Here is a 20755-nt window from a genome sequence, read left to right as displayed (position 1 = left end):
GCACAAGCATGTTGGAAATAAAAATGTACAAAACTGACCTAACGGGGCGTTTATGAATGATTTATTTTACACCCTTATGTCTGCCTTGTGAACCTTGAGGATTCGAACCACCTTGATCGTAAGTGCTCCTATGCACAGATTAAGTTTATTTTAAACTACCCATGCACTAATCTCAAAGGCACGTGCTTCTATGCACGGACCAAATATTGTTATCACTTAATTCACTTAACATTATTCGTCATAGTTTGATACTATACGTTTAACAAATGTACCCACCGTGGAATGTAATGTACCCAGTCATAAGGTTTTTAATAAACAGTGACTTAATAGTTTGCACGAACGATTCTAGTATAACTTCTGGGCGGTCACGTCTAGGGCATGACCCTCTAGTTCTCAATTTATACAAAATTATAGCATTGCGATACTGTTTGCTTTGCACAATGTGAAACAGCAGCAAGCCTTGCGAAAAGGCGAAGCTATTTTGAAAGGCGAGTACTTTTCAAAAATACATTGTAATATATATAAATATGTTTTTGTCGTGGAACAAGTACACCCAAACAAATGCAGTCATTTATTATAATATGTTGGCAAAACTCTGCAAAAGAGTTATATAGTCTGTCTGTACAGTGTAACTTGAAGGCATCAATGCACATGAATCTCTTGAAACATGGTGGATCAATTAATTTACACCCCGTCTGTGTCTTGCTCCTATTACCAAATCCACAAGTTAAGGACCTCAACCTATATATAGGTACCCTTCTTGCTCGAGACCTGTAAAAAATGTACACAATAATTTCATGCAGTCAAGTGTCGGAAAACTAGATCCACACACTTAGCGATATCGTGAATATATATCCAAGAACTCTGTATATTGCCTCCCAGGAGGCGGGATGTTATTAGACTAACCTATATAGTAGGTAGTAGGCCAGAGATATAGTATACAAAAGTACACTGGCCCAAATTAAGTAATATTATATTTCAGAATATAAAATAATTTACAATCTTGCTATTATTGAAATATAAACAAGTAACAATTATCCTTAGTTCATAAGGAGGATAAGTATACCTAAATATCTAATAGATTTGACAAAGTGTTGATTCTAGCATTGGATAAAATAGGTCCCTCTTAAAGGGCCTCTGCGCTGTGGCTTTGGGGCCACAGGCGCCCGGCAAATGGTCGGGAACCCCCTGGTTTCCCACAGCAAATAATGTAAAATCACGAAATAAGCACATAAATTTGTATTTCGGTTAAAAGCACCTATGCGATGAGCTAGGGTTTCGAATTAAGTATCTGATTCCTTATAATTTACACACTGAATAGAGAAAACTGAATATTCAGAATTAAGCAATGTCTATGAATAGTTTACAGAAATTAAGCCACTTTAGCGGTCAGAACCAATAAAGTTTTAAGGCTTATGTCTACCAGTAGGCACCAGATAAAGTAAACCACTAAGAAACTACTCTTACTACATATATACAAATTATTGAGTAAAATTAAGGTTATGATAGCTAAACATGAATTTAATTAGAATGACTCTGCAAATATTATTGATAAAGTTCTGTGGCAATTCTACACAAGAACACCACAAAGCGTCATAACTAGTGCCACAGCGCAGTGAACAATGAGTGTTGTGGCTTAAGCTCTCATAGTACCTAACCTTCACACTTTTAAGTAAGGTTTATTTATGTATGTACAGTGACTTGCGTTCTCGTTAGTAAAGCATATAAAAGGGTTAAATGCATTTTATAGCTATAACTATAACCTATAACCAAGTATATGGCTTACAGTCATTAAATAAATTTAGTGATTCCCTATGACATTTGAATAAGTACCTAATTTTATTAACTCTGTTTGTGGTGATAGTGATATAACGAATAATTAAAATATTCGTCTACCTAATCCCGAGGGATTCTGGAAATAAGAAAGGTCCTGTCCTTGTTATATTCCTGCAACTGCTTACTTTACTATTATAGATAATTATTATCAAATTTGATAAGAATTGCGACTTATAAATAAAAACTACTCTAGTACGTTATTATTTTTATCTTTTCATACTTGAATTACATTACTCCTTATAACAGATGTTGTATGCTCTTTGAAGAGTAAACTGACTTATCACATCTTCTTTTACCTAGTTTTCACATACCTACATTTAAGTAATTAAGTATAGCACCCTTGTGGTGACTCACTTATTCTTTTTGAACATTTATAAGTACATTAAGTACGTATACAAAATGTTAAGTTAGTATCATAATCATAATATAATGGAATATCAAATTGTATGCTTTACTAAATACCTCTCTCCTCACAGGTGTTAAAATAAAGGGTGTACTGCATAATTAATTAAACACTCATAATATAATAATATTACATATACATAATAAGTACATGTATAATCACATTGGCTTGGCGTCTTCCCACCACCAGGCGATAACAAACACGTCTCAATATTATTATTAGGTTCCGAATAGCGGTACAGTTGTTTAATGACAGCGTTTTACACAAAAATAAAACGCTAATTAAATAACTTACCCTATTCGGAACCTAAAGTTTTAATCCTGCCTGGTGTAATTTTGAGACAATGAGTTGGAAATTTGTTTTTGCGACAACCGCCAAAAAGCAAACTGCTGTGTGGTGGGAGTGTGGGAGAGAGAGGGACGTATATGCTAGAAAAGGACAATACGACCGACAACAGGGTTGCCATTCTCAATATTATTATTAGGTTCCGAATAGGGTAAGTTATTTAATTAGCGTTTTATTTTTGTGTAAAACGCTGTCATTATTTCAATGAATATACGACAATTTGAAGTAATAGTATCTTAACAGGCACGTTGTTATAGTAATTGGTGTTAAATTTTGTAAATAAATAAAATAATATTAACCGAAAGTTCGTTTCAATGTTGTTGCTATGCTATTTATAGACTTGAAGTATAGAAAAATATTCTGTTAAAGTTTAAACTGTAACTTTCCTTTAATTGATACAAAAAACTTAAGATATTATTGTCAACAATTAGTGTTTAAATATAATTTCCTCAGAATTAAATTAATATTTTTGGTACATCAATGACCGGATATCCGATTTCCACCATGCCTTTCCTTTTCCCGCTGTAGTAGGTGAAAATAAAAAGAAGAAAGAAAAGTTCTTGTTATTGCTTTTTTGCGATATTATGTTTCTGATACGCGGATTAATAAATAGATGCAAACAAATTATTGTGAATGTTTTTATTGTAAAATTAAATTTTGCTTTAATACAGACCCGTTTGAGTAATGTTTTAAAACGCCTTGCGTTGAAAGCAATCACCGCATCAACCATATCGTCCTCCACCAGGCCACCAGTTGCTTAAACAGCTGTGCAGTTGAGTTGAATGTCAAAATTGTCAGAAATGTCAACTGCGCTGTTTGCGTTTTTCTGCAATATTTTTTTGTAATGAGGAAAATAGTTTTCGTTACAGTTAAATGAAATACATATATGTATTCCGTGCATGTTAAAACGTAAATGCAATAAACCTAGTGTTAAAAGAAGTAAAACTTTCTAATAGCCCCAAGGAATACCGTGACATCATTTGTGAGTGCAATATTATTTCTACATAGCAAACACTAATTCAATTCAACTATCTAGCTTACCTTTGCAATATCCTCGTAAATGACTAAAGTCTATTAATTTTCTATTCTACATTTGATGTTAGAATTGTGATAGTATTGGTCTATTGGTAGTTATTATTTTTATATGCATAATTCAAATTCATACAATCTTCTTACTTAATGTTTTTATTGCCTTTATTGCTTGAATATGTGCTTCAAATAATTGTTAATTGAGTTTTTACCGCCTTATGATATTTACGAGTTTAAGAGGTATTAATTTTAGGTAAACAAGGTTTATATTTGATGGATTTTAATAATTCGTTATACAATATAGGTGCTGTTGTTGTAATAATTTTTTTTACCCAAAATCTTATATTCTCCAATTTCTCCATGGTTCTTTTTAATAACCAATTATTATTGGAAATTAGCATGATATTTGATAGTGATTCAGGGACAAATCATGCTGTTCCTTTCTAATGTATGGCACCATCCCTTTCAGCTATTTAGGGTTGTCTAAATTCAAGTCATTATCTTATCTGTGGTCATGCACACAAAGGGACGTCAAGTTATGCCAACCTGAATAATTGTTCAGAGCGGCATGTGAATGCCGAGCCAAACGGACCCGAGAATGCCTGAAAGGAAGAGTGTTGCCCCACTGATACAACCTGAAATATGTAGACCAAAACATTCAAAGAGTAGTCATGTAGTTCTTTGCCCTGTATATATCTAGCTGTTTTATAAAAAAACAAGGTGTACAGTCAGCAGCAGAAGTTGCTTAGCGAGCAAGGTGTTCAAAATGATCTTCACGCGATTTTATTGTTAAGGGAATAAGAGCATGTCAAGGTAATTTTGAACACCTCGCCCGCTTAGCAACTTCTGCTGCTGACTGTTCTTGCGTAGTTCCAAAACACTCCTCAATGTCAGATAATGCAAAGAACACATTATAATCATATCAGATTCCATTTTAAGAATTATTTGTCATTCAGATGTGTTTCAAAATTACTTTTAGATACACCTTATTAGGTTTTTAGGGTTCCATACCCAAAGGGTAAAAACGAGACCCTATATACTAAGACTCCACTGTCCGTCTGTCTGTCTGTCCATACGTCTGCGTCATATTTGAAATATTCACGGATGATCTTTTGTTGCCGCTACAACAACAAAGAGTACGGAACCCTCGGTGGGCGAATCCGACTCGCACTTGTCTAGTTTTTTTTTAGTAGAGATGAAGGTCAGCAGTATAATTTTTGTTTGTTTGTAGCTCTAACAGTTGGCGGTTAGAGAGAGAAGATGAGTAGCCAGCACCAGTACATGACTGTGAACAACACACCCAGCACGCGGGTTGGGGACATTGAACATATCAGTAAGGAAATATTATTATGATTACCACAATAGTTATTCGATATTAAACTTTCGTGAGACATATTTAAAAATGTTTATACTACAACGGTTTCACTCTCTTGAACCTGAGGAAGGACCCCCGACAGGCCCTAAACATGTCGCCAATAGCGAATAAATTCAAGTGAGTGACACCATTGTTGTTTAAACATTTTACAATAGTTATTAATGAAATAAAACAACTAGTGTGTGAAAGGGTGATGTGAGTGATTGAGTATGTAGAACAGTATTTCACTAATTTCTAGCAAGTTAACTACATTTTTCTCAATTAAAGGAAAAATGGAAAAATTCACTGTTTTTGGCAAGACTCGAACTTGATGACTTGTGAGCAACACAATTTTTCTTTTCTTTTTAAAATATGCTCCATTATCTATTGGTTGTAGGGGTTTTTAGAATTGTTTCGATGAGTATTAGTTGTCTGTCGTAAGAAAAGTACAGTCAGCTATAAAAACTAGTACCAAAAGTAAAATTTTTGCCAAAAACTTTTACGAATCAGTAATACCACATCTCTTATGTTGTGAATGTCTTATGCTAGATTTTAACATCCCACATACCATTGATACTTTTAGGTCACCTCTCGGAACACATTGGCTCACTATGCCTCTCCTCCGAGTACTCGGACGTGACCCTGATCGTGGAAGGTCAGAGGATCCCCGCTCACAAGGTCATCCTGGCTGCCAGCAGCGACTACTTCCGAGCCCTGCTGTACGGCGGCATGAGGGAGGCCAACCAGGTACACTGAGCCACCTTACACACTATCCTCAAGGTTTAAAAATATGCGTTATGGCACAGAATAAATAATAGTACTAGGTACAGAAGGCGCTCTCTCTAACAAAACGCGTCTATTAAGGTGCGTCTCGATATTGCGCGGCGGCCGCGCGAGCAATGTTCGACCGCGGCACACCTGCATTTTGGCGCGCGCGCCAATTTCGACACCATCTAGAACTTATGCGCGGCGGCCGCGCGCGGCAGGCGATCCGACGATCGACCACATTATATCACAAAATAAATATTAATTATTCGGAACGAAGTGTAGCCAAAAAATGATCTGTGGCGATAATCACTACATTTACTGTTCCATAGAAACTGTTTAGTGCCGTATAATTTAATTAAAGTACGACACTTTTCATTACAGTTAGCGATCGAGCGCGCCAGCGACCGGTTATGTGTTATTGTTAACTTACACGTTTAACTGCATAATTAATTTGTGTCATTGAAATCTAAGCCGTATTTGCGACCTGTTACGGTTGAGTCCAAAATGTCTTCGTGTAATAAGTGCGGTGATAATTTTGTTGGTGAGGGTGATGTACCGTGCTCCTGTTGCGGAGGATACTATCACTATAGGTGCTCCGGAATGCTCGAAAACACTTATAAGAGGATGACTGCAGAGAAGAAATCCAATTGGAGGTGCATCCCATGCCGTCAGTCAGATAACAATGACTCGCTGTCTGAACTTGTGAAGGAGTTCAAAGGTTTTAAGGTGCAAATGCAAAATGTGCAAAGCGGGCTTGATCAAGCAAATCAGGGAATTGCCAATCTCGAGGGGAAGTTCGACTTGATTGAAAATCGATTAGAGGATTTCGATGTGCGGCTTACCCTCACAGAGAGTAAAGTTGACCGCCTCCCATCTATTGAAGCCAATCTGAAGCAGCTGGAGGCTGAGTTTGTTACTTTAAAGGCGAATGAACGTGACAGAGACCAGTTTTGCCGGCTGAACAATGTCGAAATTAGTGGCGTTCCTCAAAAAGATAACGAAAATTTAATGTCGATTTTAAATAATATATGTTTGAAGGTTGGTTTTGGTCTGCTTGAAACTGATGTCGACTCAATACATCGCGTTCGCCGTTTCCCTTTATCCGTGGGTAGCGGCAACCGCGCGGACCCCAGGCCCCCGGCGATCATCGTGCGTTTCTGCCAGCGACGTCGCAAGGACGAGCTGGTGGCTGCCGCGCGCGCGCGCCGTGGCCTCACCAGCGCCGATGCCGGTCTCCCGGGCCCGGCGGTTCCTGTCTACGTGAACGAACATCTCACGGCTGTAAACAAGATACTACTTAGGCAAGCCCGCGATAGGAAAGCAGAGTTGAATTACAGTTACCTATGGGTTAAGCAGTGCAAAATACACATGCGAAAGAGTGATAGCTCTAAAGTTTATGTCGTAACTAGCGAAGCTGACCTAAAGAAATTAAAATGACTATTAAAGTTTGATAACTGGCATAACAATAACTTTCGTTATAGATTTTCAATGTTAGTGTTGATATGTGTACTTAAAAGTAATTACGTAAGTCGTGTTCGTGTACTAGACCATTTGTTAGATTGTAAACCCTATGGAAAGGATAATAGTTCAGAATTTCACAGGATCTCATTTCTAGTTTTAATACCGGAATTGACTCGTCTGAATAAAAATAATAAAGTAATATTGTCGTATAATTGTAGTAATTTATTCTTCTATAATAGATAATAGCATCTCAATCTATTATCAGAACGTTAGGGGATTGCGAACAAAGTCACATTCTTTTTTATCTAGCATAATTAACTCGAGCTATGACCTCATTTGCTTATCTGAAACATGGCTCAACCCTGACTTTTATAGTAGTGAGTATTTTGATAGCAGGTATGAGGTGTATAGACGGGATCGAGCGGGGCGAACCGCACAGCGCGGAGGAGGCGTGCTTGTGGCGGTGCGGCGCGGTCTCGGTGTGTCGCGCCGGGACGAGTGGTGCGCGGCGCAGCGGCACGAGGAGCTGTGGCTCACCGTGGAGCCGCGGGCCTGCGCCGGCGCCGCGCCCCACTCCCCGCGCGCCTCGCCCCGCCAGCCGGCCGACCGACCGCGGGCGCATGGGCCGCTCTTGCATATTGCTTGTGTTTACTTTCCACATAATGACAGTCATATGAATTCTCTGCGTTGCTTTTTTGATAATGCTGCTAGGATAATGAATACCTACCCAGATGATATTTTCGTTTTAGTAGGTGATTTTAACGTATCTTATGCCTCATGGTCCCCGTGTGAGGTTTCAAATCGCCTCAATATTGAGACTAATGGAGATCCAACAGCTATAGTTCTTTCCGATTTCGTCGCTCTAACTGGTGTTAGCCAATATAACAATTGTTCTAATATAAATGGACGTGTGTTGGATTTAGTAATGGCCAATGTAGATTGCACGGTTGGTGCCTGCTCGTCACCGCTTACGCAAGAGGATCCGCAGCACAAAGCGTTGAATATTTCACTAGCGCTAAACTTAATGAGTTATTTGCCGCGCTTACTGCCCAATCAATGTACTAGGCCGATTTTTTACCGCGGCAACTATGACCTTATCCGCAAGGAATTATCTGAGACCGATTGGTCGTGTATGAATAACATGAATGTTGAGGAGTCAGTTACGTATTTTTATTCGGTTCTTAGAACACTTATTCTCAGGCATGTTCCACATAAAAGCGTTAGTAGTAATACTGGATACCCTCCTTGGTTTTCTCGTGCACTAATAAAAGTTCGCAAACAAAAACTATCTGTCCATAAAAGGTGGAAAATATATGGTAATCCCCTGGATAGGGCGGAGTTTAATTTACTGAGAAAAAGAGAACACAAATTAGCCACCGAGTGCTATAACAATTTTATTTCGTTGGCTGAGGATAGAATACACAGTGATCCTACTTATTTTTGGTCGTTTATGAAGTCAAAATTCCGTAGTAATTGTGTACCCGACCAAATGTCTTACCTTGGGGAAGTTTCTAAAGACGGTAACATAATTAGTAATTTTTTTAATAGATATTTTAACTCTGTGTTTGTTACTGATTCTTCTACCTTACCCGATTATTTGCATGTAGCTAATGACTCCTTGATTGATCTTAATACCGTTGAAATCTCCGAGGATTGCGTTTTTAAGTTTTTAGAGAAAGTAGATATTAAGAAGGGTAGTGGTGCCGATTTGATTCATCCCCTTTTCATCAAAATGTGCGCCCGTGAATTGACAGTGCCTTTAACTCGAATCTTTATTAAGTCCTTTTCTCATGGTCAGTTTCCCTCTTCTTGGAAAAAAGCCTTGATAACACCAATTTACAAAAGTGGTGATGCGAACCTAGTCACTAATTACAGGCCCATTAGTAAATTGAACATATTTGCTAAAATCTTTGAGAAGATCGTTTACAACAAGATTACTTCTGCTTTCTCTCAGCACATTGCCCCTAGCCAACACGGTTTTTGTCAAGGTCGTAGCGTGGATACAAATCTCCTGACCTTTACCGATTTTATTATCAATAGGATATCTTCTGGCTGTCAGGTGGACGTCGTGTATACCGATTTTTCGAAATGTTTTGACAAAATTAACCATAATAATTTAATCAAGAAACTCTTTGAGCTCGGTATACACGGCGACCTCCTTAGATGGATAAAGTCTTACCTGTCAAATCGCAGTCAGGCGGTTGCCTTGAAGGGTTATACTTCTTGCTTTCTTCCTATACCTTCCGGAGTACCCCAAGGATCACATCTTGGTCCCTTACTATTTATCTTATATGTCAATGACATGGCAACCTGTTTTCGAAACTCTGAGCACCTCGTCTATGCAGATGACACTAAAATCTACAAAGCTGTGTCATCGGAAGCAGATTGTCGTGCATTACAGCATGATTTGGATAACTTTTCCCTCTATTGTTCAGATAATCATCTTTTCTTGAATAATGAAAAATGTTTCATAATCAGCTTTAATCGTAAAAATGATCCGTTAATTTTCAATTACACCTTAGCTGGGAAAAATATAGCCCGGGTATCTTCCATTAGGGACTTAGGTGTTACTTTAGACTCACAATTAAATTTTAGTTTACATATTGATAATATATGTAAGCGGGCTTATAAGAAGTTAGGGATGATTCTCAGGATCGGACAGCCTTTTAGGCGCCCTAATACTTATAAACTATTATTCTATTCCTTTGTTAGGAGTATACTTGAATTTGGTTGTGTTGTGTGGACACCTCAGTATCAAGTTCATATTGATCGCCTGGAAAGGATCCAAAATATTTTTCTAAAATCTCTCTGTTACAGAACGGGCAATTATTTCGAACGTACTTCGTTAGCAGCGAGGCATTTTTGTGTTCCTTCCCTTTATAAACGAAGACACTATTTAGATGTAATGTTCTTATTTAAAATTCTTAATGGAATAATAAAATGTCCGAATCTCTTAGAATTAGTCACTTTTAGTTGTCCGCACCTCCCCCTACGTTCCAGATCTCTATTTCATATCAGCTTTGCTCGTAAGAATTACTCTCGGCACACTTTTTTCAGACGAGTCCCTAGTTATGTTAATAGGCACTTACATGACATTGATCCTTTTCACTCTTCCTTGTCTAGTCTCAAAATTGAACTTAAGCGTAAATTGTTTTAGTTTTAAGTATTAAAAATCGTTTTAAATGACAAAATGTATAAATGTAACTTTCAGATTGTCCTACCTACCAACTAGTAAAATAAATTGATGACAACTTATCCGATAATACTAAAATAGATATTGATCTTGAACTTATTTACCAATTTTCTACTTACCTACCCTACTATAATCTAAAACAATATTGATTTTGTTTGGAAGACTGGTAAATACAGTTTAAGTAGATATGGCTCATAATTACAATTTTATTTTTTCTTTCTGCGGTTATTATGTATGTTAACATTATATACCTACTCATTAATGAACCTCCAGGTCTGTTTCTTAAGTATGTTACGTACACTACATTGTACTAAAAATCCATTTGTATTATGTGACTGTTTGCGTTCTAAATAAATCAAAAAAAAAAAAAAATTATCCATGTATGCTGCCGCGCGAGCCAACTGAAATGTATACACACCCGTCCCAACTGCGCGCGAACATTCCTTTACCGCGCGTCGAAACACCGACAATGAATGGTTCGACCGCGCCAATGTCCGAGTTGGCGCGCGCGGCAGCCCGGTATCCATTGCGCGCGGCTGCCGCGCGCGCCAATGTTCGTTAGCTTGCCGCGCAATACTGAGACGGGGCTTTACGATAGATATGACTGCTAGGTGGCGCAAGCGCGAGCAGGCGTCCTTTCCGTAGCGGTGCGCGGCAACTACTATGGCTAGACACCAAAATTGGTGTGGGCCGCATTTACTTGTAGGGACGCGACGAAATCGCGGAATGAGCCACGCCTGCTTATGGTCATGTAACTCGACAAATATTCCCCTCCCCTTCAAATACAAATTTAAATACTTATCTATTAATTATTTTTCAGGCCGAGGTTGAGCTACAAGCACCCCTTCAGGCCTTTAAGGCACTACTTCGCTATGTCTACTCAGGTTAGTGAATGGTATTCAAATGTCTTTCCCATCACGGAACAATGGTGTTCCGGACCTTTGGGAGGCGTGCGCGGAGCCGAAGCCAACACGCAGAGGCCCTTTTGACACTTTTACACCGAGCGGGTGCTGCCCTTACCCGTGTCATGGGACGCACGCAGAGGCAGCACCCGCCAGGGTGTAAGGGCTATTGAGAGTTGATGAAATCTAAAATGAACTAGGTTATTGGGTGAAAGCGATGGACTAAGTACTGAGCTATGGGGTAAAAAACCGGACGCCTGCCTAATAAAACGGTATGCAAGTATTAAAATGTTATTAGTTATTATTATTAATAATAATTCGCCCCAAATAGAAACTTTGCGAATCTTACATTTATTTTGATGCCTCTAACTATAGAACCTTCAGGCATATGTTTCCCATATTCGGACTTAAATATACCGGTTCTTTTAGCTCTTTAAGGGTACACTTTACACCCACTGGGTCGTTCATCTAACGCAGTCTTCGAACCAAAGTATGGGGTTAATTCTTTTACCGATAAGTTTAAAGACTTATGACGATTTCATATTTCTTATAACCTTATTATTTTAGGCCACATGGGACTCTCAAACCTCCGTGAAGACACAGTGCTCGACATGTTAGGACTGGCCCACCAGTTCGACTTCCAAGAGTTAGAGGCCGCCATATCCGACTACTTGCGACAAGTGTTAGCGCTGCGCAACGTATGCTCCGTACTGGATGCCGCCAGGTAGGTAGAGGTAGACTCCTAAACTGTCTTCTGTTGACGACGTAAAAGTTGTTTGCATCAATGAGCGGGTCAGATGAAAATAATATTTTTGAAGGTTGAAGTGAGCTACCAGCTAGCTAAATTAGCACTGGTGGTTTAGCGGAAATGCGCGAGACTCGTACCAATGATTTTATCGGAAATTATATACCAAAATTGATTAATTACACTTCGATGAAGGAACTTATCGTAAGGAAAGCATTCATCGGCGAACAAACTCAAATTACTTCATGGCTGTTGTAATAATTATTTAATTTTAATAATTCTACCGACAAATTGCCCTTGACATGTAGCCTAATTACCTACTATAAAAAGTATAATCCTGATATTTAAGGTACGCTCGTCTGTAAGGCTAACTAACCGAAAAATTACTTGAATGTTAAATCTGTTGCAGATTGTACGGCCTTGACGCGTTAATGGACTACTGTTACAACTTCCTAGACAGAAATGCCACAGAGGTCCTTCAACATGACTCCTTCTTACAGTTATCTGTTGTAAGTATTCATATTTTTTCTGTCAAAAACTTCATTTTGATAAGAGCTATTATGGCTAACTGTACTTTTTTCAAACAATTAATTAGAGGAACAACGAACAACATTGGAGCAACTAACCCCCTAACTCTTTTTAGCATTCCGTACCCAAAGCGTAAATCGGGACCCTATTACTTAAGACTCCGCTCGTCTGTCTGTCTGTCACCAGGCTGTATCTCATGAACCGTGATAGCTAGGCAAGTAGGCAGTTGAAATTTTCACAGGTGACGTAATTCTGTTGTCGCTATAATAACAAATACTTAGAACAGAATATAATAAATATTTAAGTGGGGCTCCCATACAACAAACGTGATTTTTTTGCCGTTTTTTCGTGTAATAGTACGGAGTCCTTCGTGTGCGAGTCCGACTCGCGCTTGGCCGGGTTTTTAACAGTTTCTAAGATACCACCACTGCTATGTTTTTGTTAATCAAAACCTTTAGTTATGACTTATTGTCCTGTCCAATATTGATCCAATGTGCATTGCGTCTCACTCTCTCACTAAGCAAAATGTGAGCAAGATTATGGCGTAACATAATATATGTATTATTTATAAACAGGAGGCACTACAAGGTCTTCTAGAGCGAGACTCATTCTTCGCACCAGAGGTGGACATCTTCAAGGCGGTCTGCAAGTGGTTCGAGGCCAACCAGCAGTGGGTCAAGTCTGAGAGCGGACAGGCGCAAGTGGTAATTAAAAAAATACTTGCCATGTTACTTCCCTAAATTATAGACCGACCGCTTAAATGAGTCCTCGCCTGCGCGGTACGGTGGCGCGGGGGGAGGACGACTAAGGGCCAGTTGCACCAAACACATTTGACAGACTGATCATCGTCAGCCGGCGCGCCCCGGCGCTTTACTATGAAACTTTCCATACATAAAATTTTGCGAATTCTTTAACGATACGAACAGTTTGGTGCAACCGGCCGGCTGACGTTGATCAGTCTGTCAAATGTGGTTGGTGCAACTGGCCCTAAGGTCGGCGGGGAAGGTGCGGGCGGCAGGCGTACGGCGCATTTAAGTGGTCGGTCTATACGAGTAAACTGCCAGATACCGCAACGAACCACGCTTGCGAGACAATAACCTTGCAGTGGTCCCTACGTATGCCCCAATGGCAATTTTTTCAATCAAGCAGAGCACAATCACAGAATAAATAATAGTACTAGGTACAGAAGGTTCACTCTAACGAAACGGGTCTATTACGACAGATATGACCGCAAGGTGGCGCAAGCACGAGCAGGCATCCGTTCCGTGGCGGTGCGCGGCGACTACTAGTACTAGACACCAAAATTAGGATTATATATTTATATTCGAAAAATGAATAACATTCTAAATTAGTTTCTATTCCCAACAGGAGAAGATCCTAAAATGCGTGCGTCTTACGCTGATGAGTCTTGAAGAACTACTGCGAGTTGTTCGACCATTTGCGCCCGTTACCCCCGACATGTTACTTGACGCCATCCACGATAAGACTCGAACCCGCAGCACAGACCTACGTCACCGTGGATTATTACGTAAGTCCTTATATAAGGCCTAACTTCAGTCGGTAAGAAATGTCTTTTTTCAACGTGTTTTTGGGTGGGCACAAATCTGTAGTCCACCGACGACCGGCAGCTGACTTTCACGAGGTTTCACTATAACTACATCCCGTTTAGCCACTTTCCGCGTTTTCTCAAGAACGTTATTATACAAATCTATTGCTAACTTACGTTCCAAGGGGCTATTCATAAATTACGTCATTTCAAATTGGGGGGAGGGGGAGGTCTGGACATCGGATGCTGGTAGCATGACGTAGGAGGGAACGGGGTCATTCGAAGCATAATTTTCGGATGATTTTAGGGGGGGGGGCAAAAATCGTCAAAAACAGATGACGTAATTTATGAACAGCCCCTGGTGGCCTACGGTATATAGGTAGGATGCATCAATGTTTTTTCTTACAGTTCCCGAAGAAAACGTGGCAACACTAAAACGAGGGGCTCGCGTCATCGCCGGCGATATGCGCTCAGCGCTCCTAGATGGCGACTGCGAAAACTACGATATGGAGCGCGGATACACCCGCCATACTATCAGCGATGACCCCAACAACCCGGGGATACTAGTTCGACTCCCGGCCCCGACCATCTTGAACCATTTGAGGCTGTTACTGTGGGACAGAGACAACAGGTCAGTACGTCTCAATCAGGCTTATTCTTGTATTACTTACTAAACTGAAAATCGTAGTTCAAGACCAAAAAAGTAAGACAATGTTGCCACTGCAATAAATTGTTTGTAAAATAGCAAATTCCTTTTGTATATGTAAGTTGTTTTGTATGTAATTTTACTCCTACGATGTAAAAAAGTACATTTATTTACTTATTTTTACATAAATACAAGGCGCGCTAGTAAAAAGTGGCAACATTGTCTTACCTTTTTTGGTCTTGAACTACGATTTTCAGTTAGTTTTACATAGTTATCTTGTTCGACGATTACAGACGCCTGTTGAGAGAAGAAAATATAAAATTTGGTGCATGTGAACATTAACAGAAAAAAATACAATATCCTGTCTTTTTTCGCAGATCATACGCATACTTCATAGAAGTATCAGTGGACCAGAAAGACTGGGTGCGAGTGATCGACCACAGCAAGTACTACTGTCGCTCGTGGCAGAACCTGTACTTCCCGGCCCGAGTGGTCCAGTACATCAAGATAGTGGGCACCAGCAATACTGTCAACAAGGTAGGTTAGGTAGTAGAGAGACTGGGTGCGAGTGATCGACCACAGCAAGTACTACTGTCGCTCGTGGCAGAACCTGTACTTCCCGGCCCGAGTGGTCCAGTACATCAAGATAGTGGGCACCAGCAATACTGTCAACAAGGTAGGTTAGGTAGTAGAGAGACTGGGTGCGAGTGATCGACCACAGCAAGTACTACTGTCGCTCGTGGCAGAACCTGTACTTCCCGGCCCGAGTGGTCCAGTACATCAAGATAGTGGGCACCAGCAATACTGTCAACAAGGTAGGTTAGGTAGTAGAGAGACTGGGTGCGAGTGATCGACCACAGCAAGTACTACTGTCGCTCGTGGCAGAACCTGTACTTCCCGGCCCGAGTGGTCCAGTACATCAAGATAGTGGGCACCAGCAATACTGTCAACAAGGTAGGTTAGGTAGTAGAGAGACTGGGTGCGAGTGATCGACCACAGCAAGTACTACTGTCGCTCGTGGCAGAACCTGTACTTCCCGGCCCGAGTGGTCCAGTACATCAAGATAGTGGGCACCAGCAATACTGTCAACAAGGTAGGTTAGGTAGTAGAGAGACTGGGTGCGAGTGATCGACCACAGCAAGTACTACTGTCGCTCGTGGCAGAACCTGTACTTCCCGGCCCGAGTGGTCCAGTACATCAAGATAGTGGGCACCAGCAATACTGTCAACAAGGTAGGTTAGGTAGTAGAGAGACTGGGTGCGAGTGATCGACCACAGCAAGTACTACTGTCGCTCGTGGCAGAACCTGTACTTCCCGGCCCGAGTGGTCCAGTACATCAAGATAGTGGGCACCAGCAATACTGTCAACAAGGTAGGTTAAGTAGTAGAGAGACTGGGTGCGAGTGATCGACCACAGCAAGTACTACTGTCGCTCGTGGCAGAACCTGTACTTCCCGGCCCGAGTGGTCCAGTACATCAAGATAGTGGGCACCAGCAATACTGTCAACAAGGTAGGTTAGGTAGTAGAGAGACTGGGTGCGAGTGATCGACCACAGCAAGTACTACTGTCGCTCGTGGCAGAACCTGTACTTCCCGGCCCGAGTGGTCCAGTACATCAAGATAGTGGGCACCAGCAATACTGTCAACAAGGTAGGTTAGGTAGTAGAGAGACTGGGTGCGAGTGATCGACCACAGCAAGTACTACTGTCGCTCGTGGCAGAACCTGTACTTCCCGGCCCGAGTGGTCCAGTACATCAAGATAGTGGGCACCAGCAATACTGTCAACAAGATAGGTTAGGTAGTAGAGAGACTGGGTGCGAGTGATCGACCACAGCAAGTACTACTGTCGCTCGTGGCAGAACCTGTACTTCCCGGCCCGAGTGGTCCAGTATATCAAGATAGTGGGCACCAGCAATACTGTCAACAAGGTAGGTTTATATTAACAGAAGAGTACCTTAGAATATTGGTTTATATCCTACCGGCTGCGCCACTGCCACTCAGGAATCTTTTACGAGGTGTAAAATATTTGTGTTACACTTAGATTAAAATTTATTGTTACAAAATAGTTATCAAGAAGTAATACTTACAAGTAATTAGAAAGAACGGTGTTATAATTTATTTAATGGGTCACTAGGATACGACACTTTCATTTTGAAAAGAAACCGTGTTGTTTATTACAGACAAAATGATTACAGGTGGTATCCCACCTATCCAAATTCTTTGTACAATGTGTGTTGCATCTCACATTTTGCTTGATGCGAGAGTGAGACGCAATAACATTGGACAGGTGGAATACCACCCTACCACATGTTTTTTTTTAGGTTTTCCACGCAGTGGCCCTAGAAGCAATGCACACAGCGCGCGTGCCTCCATTAAGCAATGGCCTCGTGCGGCCTCTACACAACGTGGCTACTGTCGAGCTGTCCGCCGTCGTCATTGAGGGCATCAGGTCAGTCGAATACTATCATCATTTATAACTTAGGAACATATATAGAAGACGATACGGAACGTGATTTTACATGGAACTACCCAAAGATCAAAAAGTTGTTCATATGTGATTTTACATGGAACTACCCAAAGATCAAAAGAAAATAAGTGCCAAGTAGACGTATCGTAGACAGGGTCACTACCAAGAAGGCAAGGCAGTCGCTTTTCGCACGCGACCACAGAATTAATAATAGTACTAGACACAGAAGGTCACTCTCTAACAAAACGAGTCTACTACGACAGATATGACTGCCGGGTGGCGCAAGCGCGAGCAGGAGTCCGTTCCGCAGCGGGGCGCAACTACTATGGCTAGACTTCAAAATTGGTGTGGGCCGCATGTACTCGTAGCGACGCGACGAAATCGCGGAGTGAGCCACGCCTGACGCTACTAAGGGAAAGGGAAGACATTGGACAGGTGGAATACCACCCTAAAATTATTGATATTACTTGGTCCTAAATGTATGTTTTGTTCATCAATGTTGTCTTTGTAGAGGCCCATTTCTAATTGATTTAATTGAGGTTTTACTTACGAAAGCTTTTTGATTCCCAGTCGCTCCCGCAACGCGCTCCTAAACGGCGACACGGAGCACTACGACTGGGAGCAGGGCTACACGTGCCACCAGCTCGGCTCCGGCGCCATCGTGGTGCAGCTGGCGCAGCCGTACCTGCTCTCCTCCATCCGGCTGCTGCTGTGGGACTGCGACTACCGCCACTACTCGTACTACGTGGAGACCAGCGTCAACTACTGGGACTGGGAGACCGTCTGTGACCGCACCAGAGACGCCGCTAGGTATGTACCCATGTTTACAAGAGCGTGTAGTACGAGCAAGCCATCGTGGTGCAGCTGGCCCAGCCGTACCTGCTCTCCTCCATCCGGCTGCTGCTGTGGGACTGCGACTACCGCCACTACTCGTACTACGTGGAGACCAGCGTCAACTACTGGGACTGGGAGACCGTCTGTGACCGCACCAGAGACGCCGCTAGGTATGCTGGATTTGTTATACCGTACTTGTCAGAAACAAGCATACAGCTCATCTGATAATAAGTGGACACCGTAGTCTTCTCTACCTCTCTCTCGCGTTCTCGTACCTTTTGGCAACTTGTACCTAAACTCATTGAAACACACTTAAACTAAAATGATAGTTTGAATAGCCAATTTACTAGGTTTACTAGGAGATCATCTTGCTTTTGTTTGTACAAATTTTTACTAAAATCACAGACCGGTGAGACAAGTTGAACCGAAACTGTTGTAAGTATGCATTGAATTATAGACAGTTCGATCTATATGTGTATTAATTTTTTACAGATCGTGGCAGGTGATCTACTTCTCTCCGCGGCCGGTATCCATTATTCGCGTCGTCGGAACCAACAATTCAGTTAACGAGGTACTTATTTATGTTTTATTACAGTGTTTTGACTTCTAGATTTCTTTGTTTAAGAGGTTCTCAATTTGTTTTGTATTTTTTCCACAATTTCAACGGCTGAGTGAGATCTTAACACATTCACTGCCCCCGACGCACATGTGCGTTCACCGTCATACTAGTTAATGGTGTTATTTATTAATGCGTAAGGGGCTATTCATAAATGGTGACATACTATTCATGAATGGGGTGGGGCGGTTCGGATGATGGTAGCATGAGGTATGAGGAAACGGGGTCATTCGAAGCATGATTTTTTGGATGATTTTAGGAGGGGGTGGGGGGGGTCAAAAATCGTTAAAAATGGATGACGTAATTTATGAACAGCCCCTACTCTTTTTGTTTAGAGTAAACTACTAGTTTTATATGTAATAATGTCTTATTTGGAAGGTATTTCACATGGTGCACTTGGAGTGCCCGGCGCAGGTGGAGGAGGCGTCCGGCGACCCGGCCGCCAAGAAGCCCCGTGCCGACAGTCAGACGCCCACGCCTGTTGGCAACAACAGTAACGCCGTCGCCGGTAAGTTTAATAGTACATTATTGTCGAGGCTCGGAAGTAGCTACTTGCAGGCTGAGGATTCGTTTTAAACGGACGACCTTGGGAGTCCGTTTAATTGAATCCGAAGCCAGCAAGTAGACTTCCAGCCGAGTCATATATAGTGCTTTTCTCAAAAATGGTGCAAGAAATATAAATATCATAGAAATATTTTACAAAAGCAACATTCTTTCGTATATATTTTCGCAGAACAAAGCCCTTGCCGCCTTTTTATTTTTTTTAATAAAAAAATAGAAGTGTATTTTTCTGCCGAAAATACGCCAACCTATTTGAGACAGCTAAATAGTCGCGGTACTAATCATCTGTTTGGCTGTTTAATGGGCCTGTGCCTTCATTTGATATGGCCATTTCAACTTTTAAAAAGTTTGGAACTCGACAAATAATGGAATTTGTATGCAACATTGCAGTCCTAAAATCCAGACTGCAATGTTTTTAACTTTTAAATTTTTGACTGACCATAAACTCCGCGCTTCGCGACCTATTTTTTACACGGCAAAGTCGACTTTGACGTCCATTTTTGAGAAAATTGTCTTTACTAAGCAAATCGGAACTTTATTGTGACAATTTGTCATCCTTTGAAATTTGTGTGAAATAAAATTTTAATTAATAATATATTGCGATCGGATCGAAGCTAATTTTGTACCGATTTGAATAGAGCAAATTGAGAAAACCTTATTATAAACGTCGTATTTTTAAAGGAATTTGACATTAATAATGTAATTGCTATATTTTGTCATCACAAATGCCGTGCAGAGTTATTTTGGCCGTTATCTAGACGGCCGGTGCGGCGTGGCGTAATGGCCTCATCAGTGCAGTCATCACCTTGAGCCTCATTTCCGTAGCTTTTTGTTACTCATTTCCGTTTCAAGCTGTTAATAGTACATTATTGCAGAGGCCGGGAAAGGGCAATTCGTGGATGAGTTTCGATTTTGTCGGACGACGCGAAGCGGAGTCCGACAAAGAAGACGAATCCACGAATTGCTATTCCTGCCGAGGCATATATAGTGCTTTTCTCCAAACATGCGAGGAAATAAGCTAAAATAATTATTATTTAAGCATCAAGCATCACTCAAATCAAACCTTCACATCCAAAATGTCAAAAACAATTTCCCTCTTTAATTAATTTTTAAAAGTTAAAGGCACAAACTTATTCTGCCATTCAGTACCATTCAATATTCGTTCATTCAATATAATTGCGCAATATAGTTTGTCAAACCAACTTTTCAGTCAGTAAGAACAAGGAAATCTATACCCATCCTTATCTTTTGGGTGCTAGTACTAGTGTAAGACAAAGATAGTATGATTCTCTTTGTCTATGTTTGAAATGAGAAAGTCCTTTGACAAACTATGTAAGCTTTATGAACACGGATGAGATTTAAAAAAAAAAACTTTGATTTTATTAAGCAGTATTGGCACGATCATACACGTGAAATGATAGCTGATCGGGTCGTGTAGAAGCGGCTCGCGGCAATAATAGTTGGCTGTTTGCGTTTTTTATTATTAAAAAGTAAAAAACACTACAGTAATAAGTTATTACTG

The 20755-nt window shown here is 40.8% G+C and overlaps 1 protein-coding gene across 1 annotated transcript; it reads left to right on the top strand.

Annotated features, from left to right (window-relative positions):
• Positions 1-3385: 3385 nt before the first annotated feature.
• LOC134665463 (BTB/POZ domain-containing protein 9) lies at positions 3386-20014 on the top strand. Its single transcript, XM_063522436.1, has 15 exons — positions 3386-3566; positions 4845-4946; positions 5551-5714; positions 11210-11273; positions 11859-12015; positions 12446-12545; positions 13140-13268; positions 13933-14092; positions 14519-14741; positions 15134-15293; positions 17077-17204; positions 17793-18032; positions 18549-18627; positions 19051-19180; positions 19992-20014. The coding sequence occupies exons 2-15, from the start codon at positions 4874-4876 to the stop codon at positions 20012-20014; spliced, it is 1830 nt and encodes a 609-aa protein (XP_063378506.1). The 5' UTR covers positions 3386-3566; positions 4845-4873.
• Positions 20015-20755: the final 741 nt, after the last annotated feature.

Source organism: Cydia fagiglandana, chromosome 6 (assembly GCF_963556715.1).
Source record: "Cydia fagiglandana chromosome 6, ilCydFagi1.1, whole genome shotgun sequence".
Classification (NCBI taxonomy): Eukaryota; Metazoa; Arthropoda; class Insecta; order Lepidoptera; family Tortricidae; genus Cydia; species Cydia fagiglandana.
Note: the sequence above shows the minus strand (reverse complement) of the source record. Positions and strands in the feature narration are given on the sequence as shown.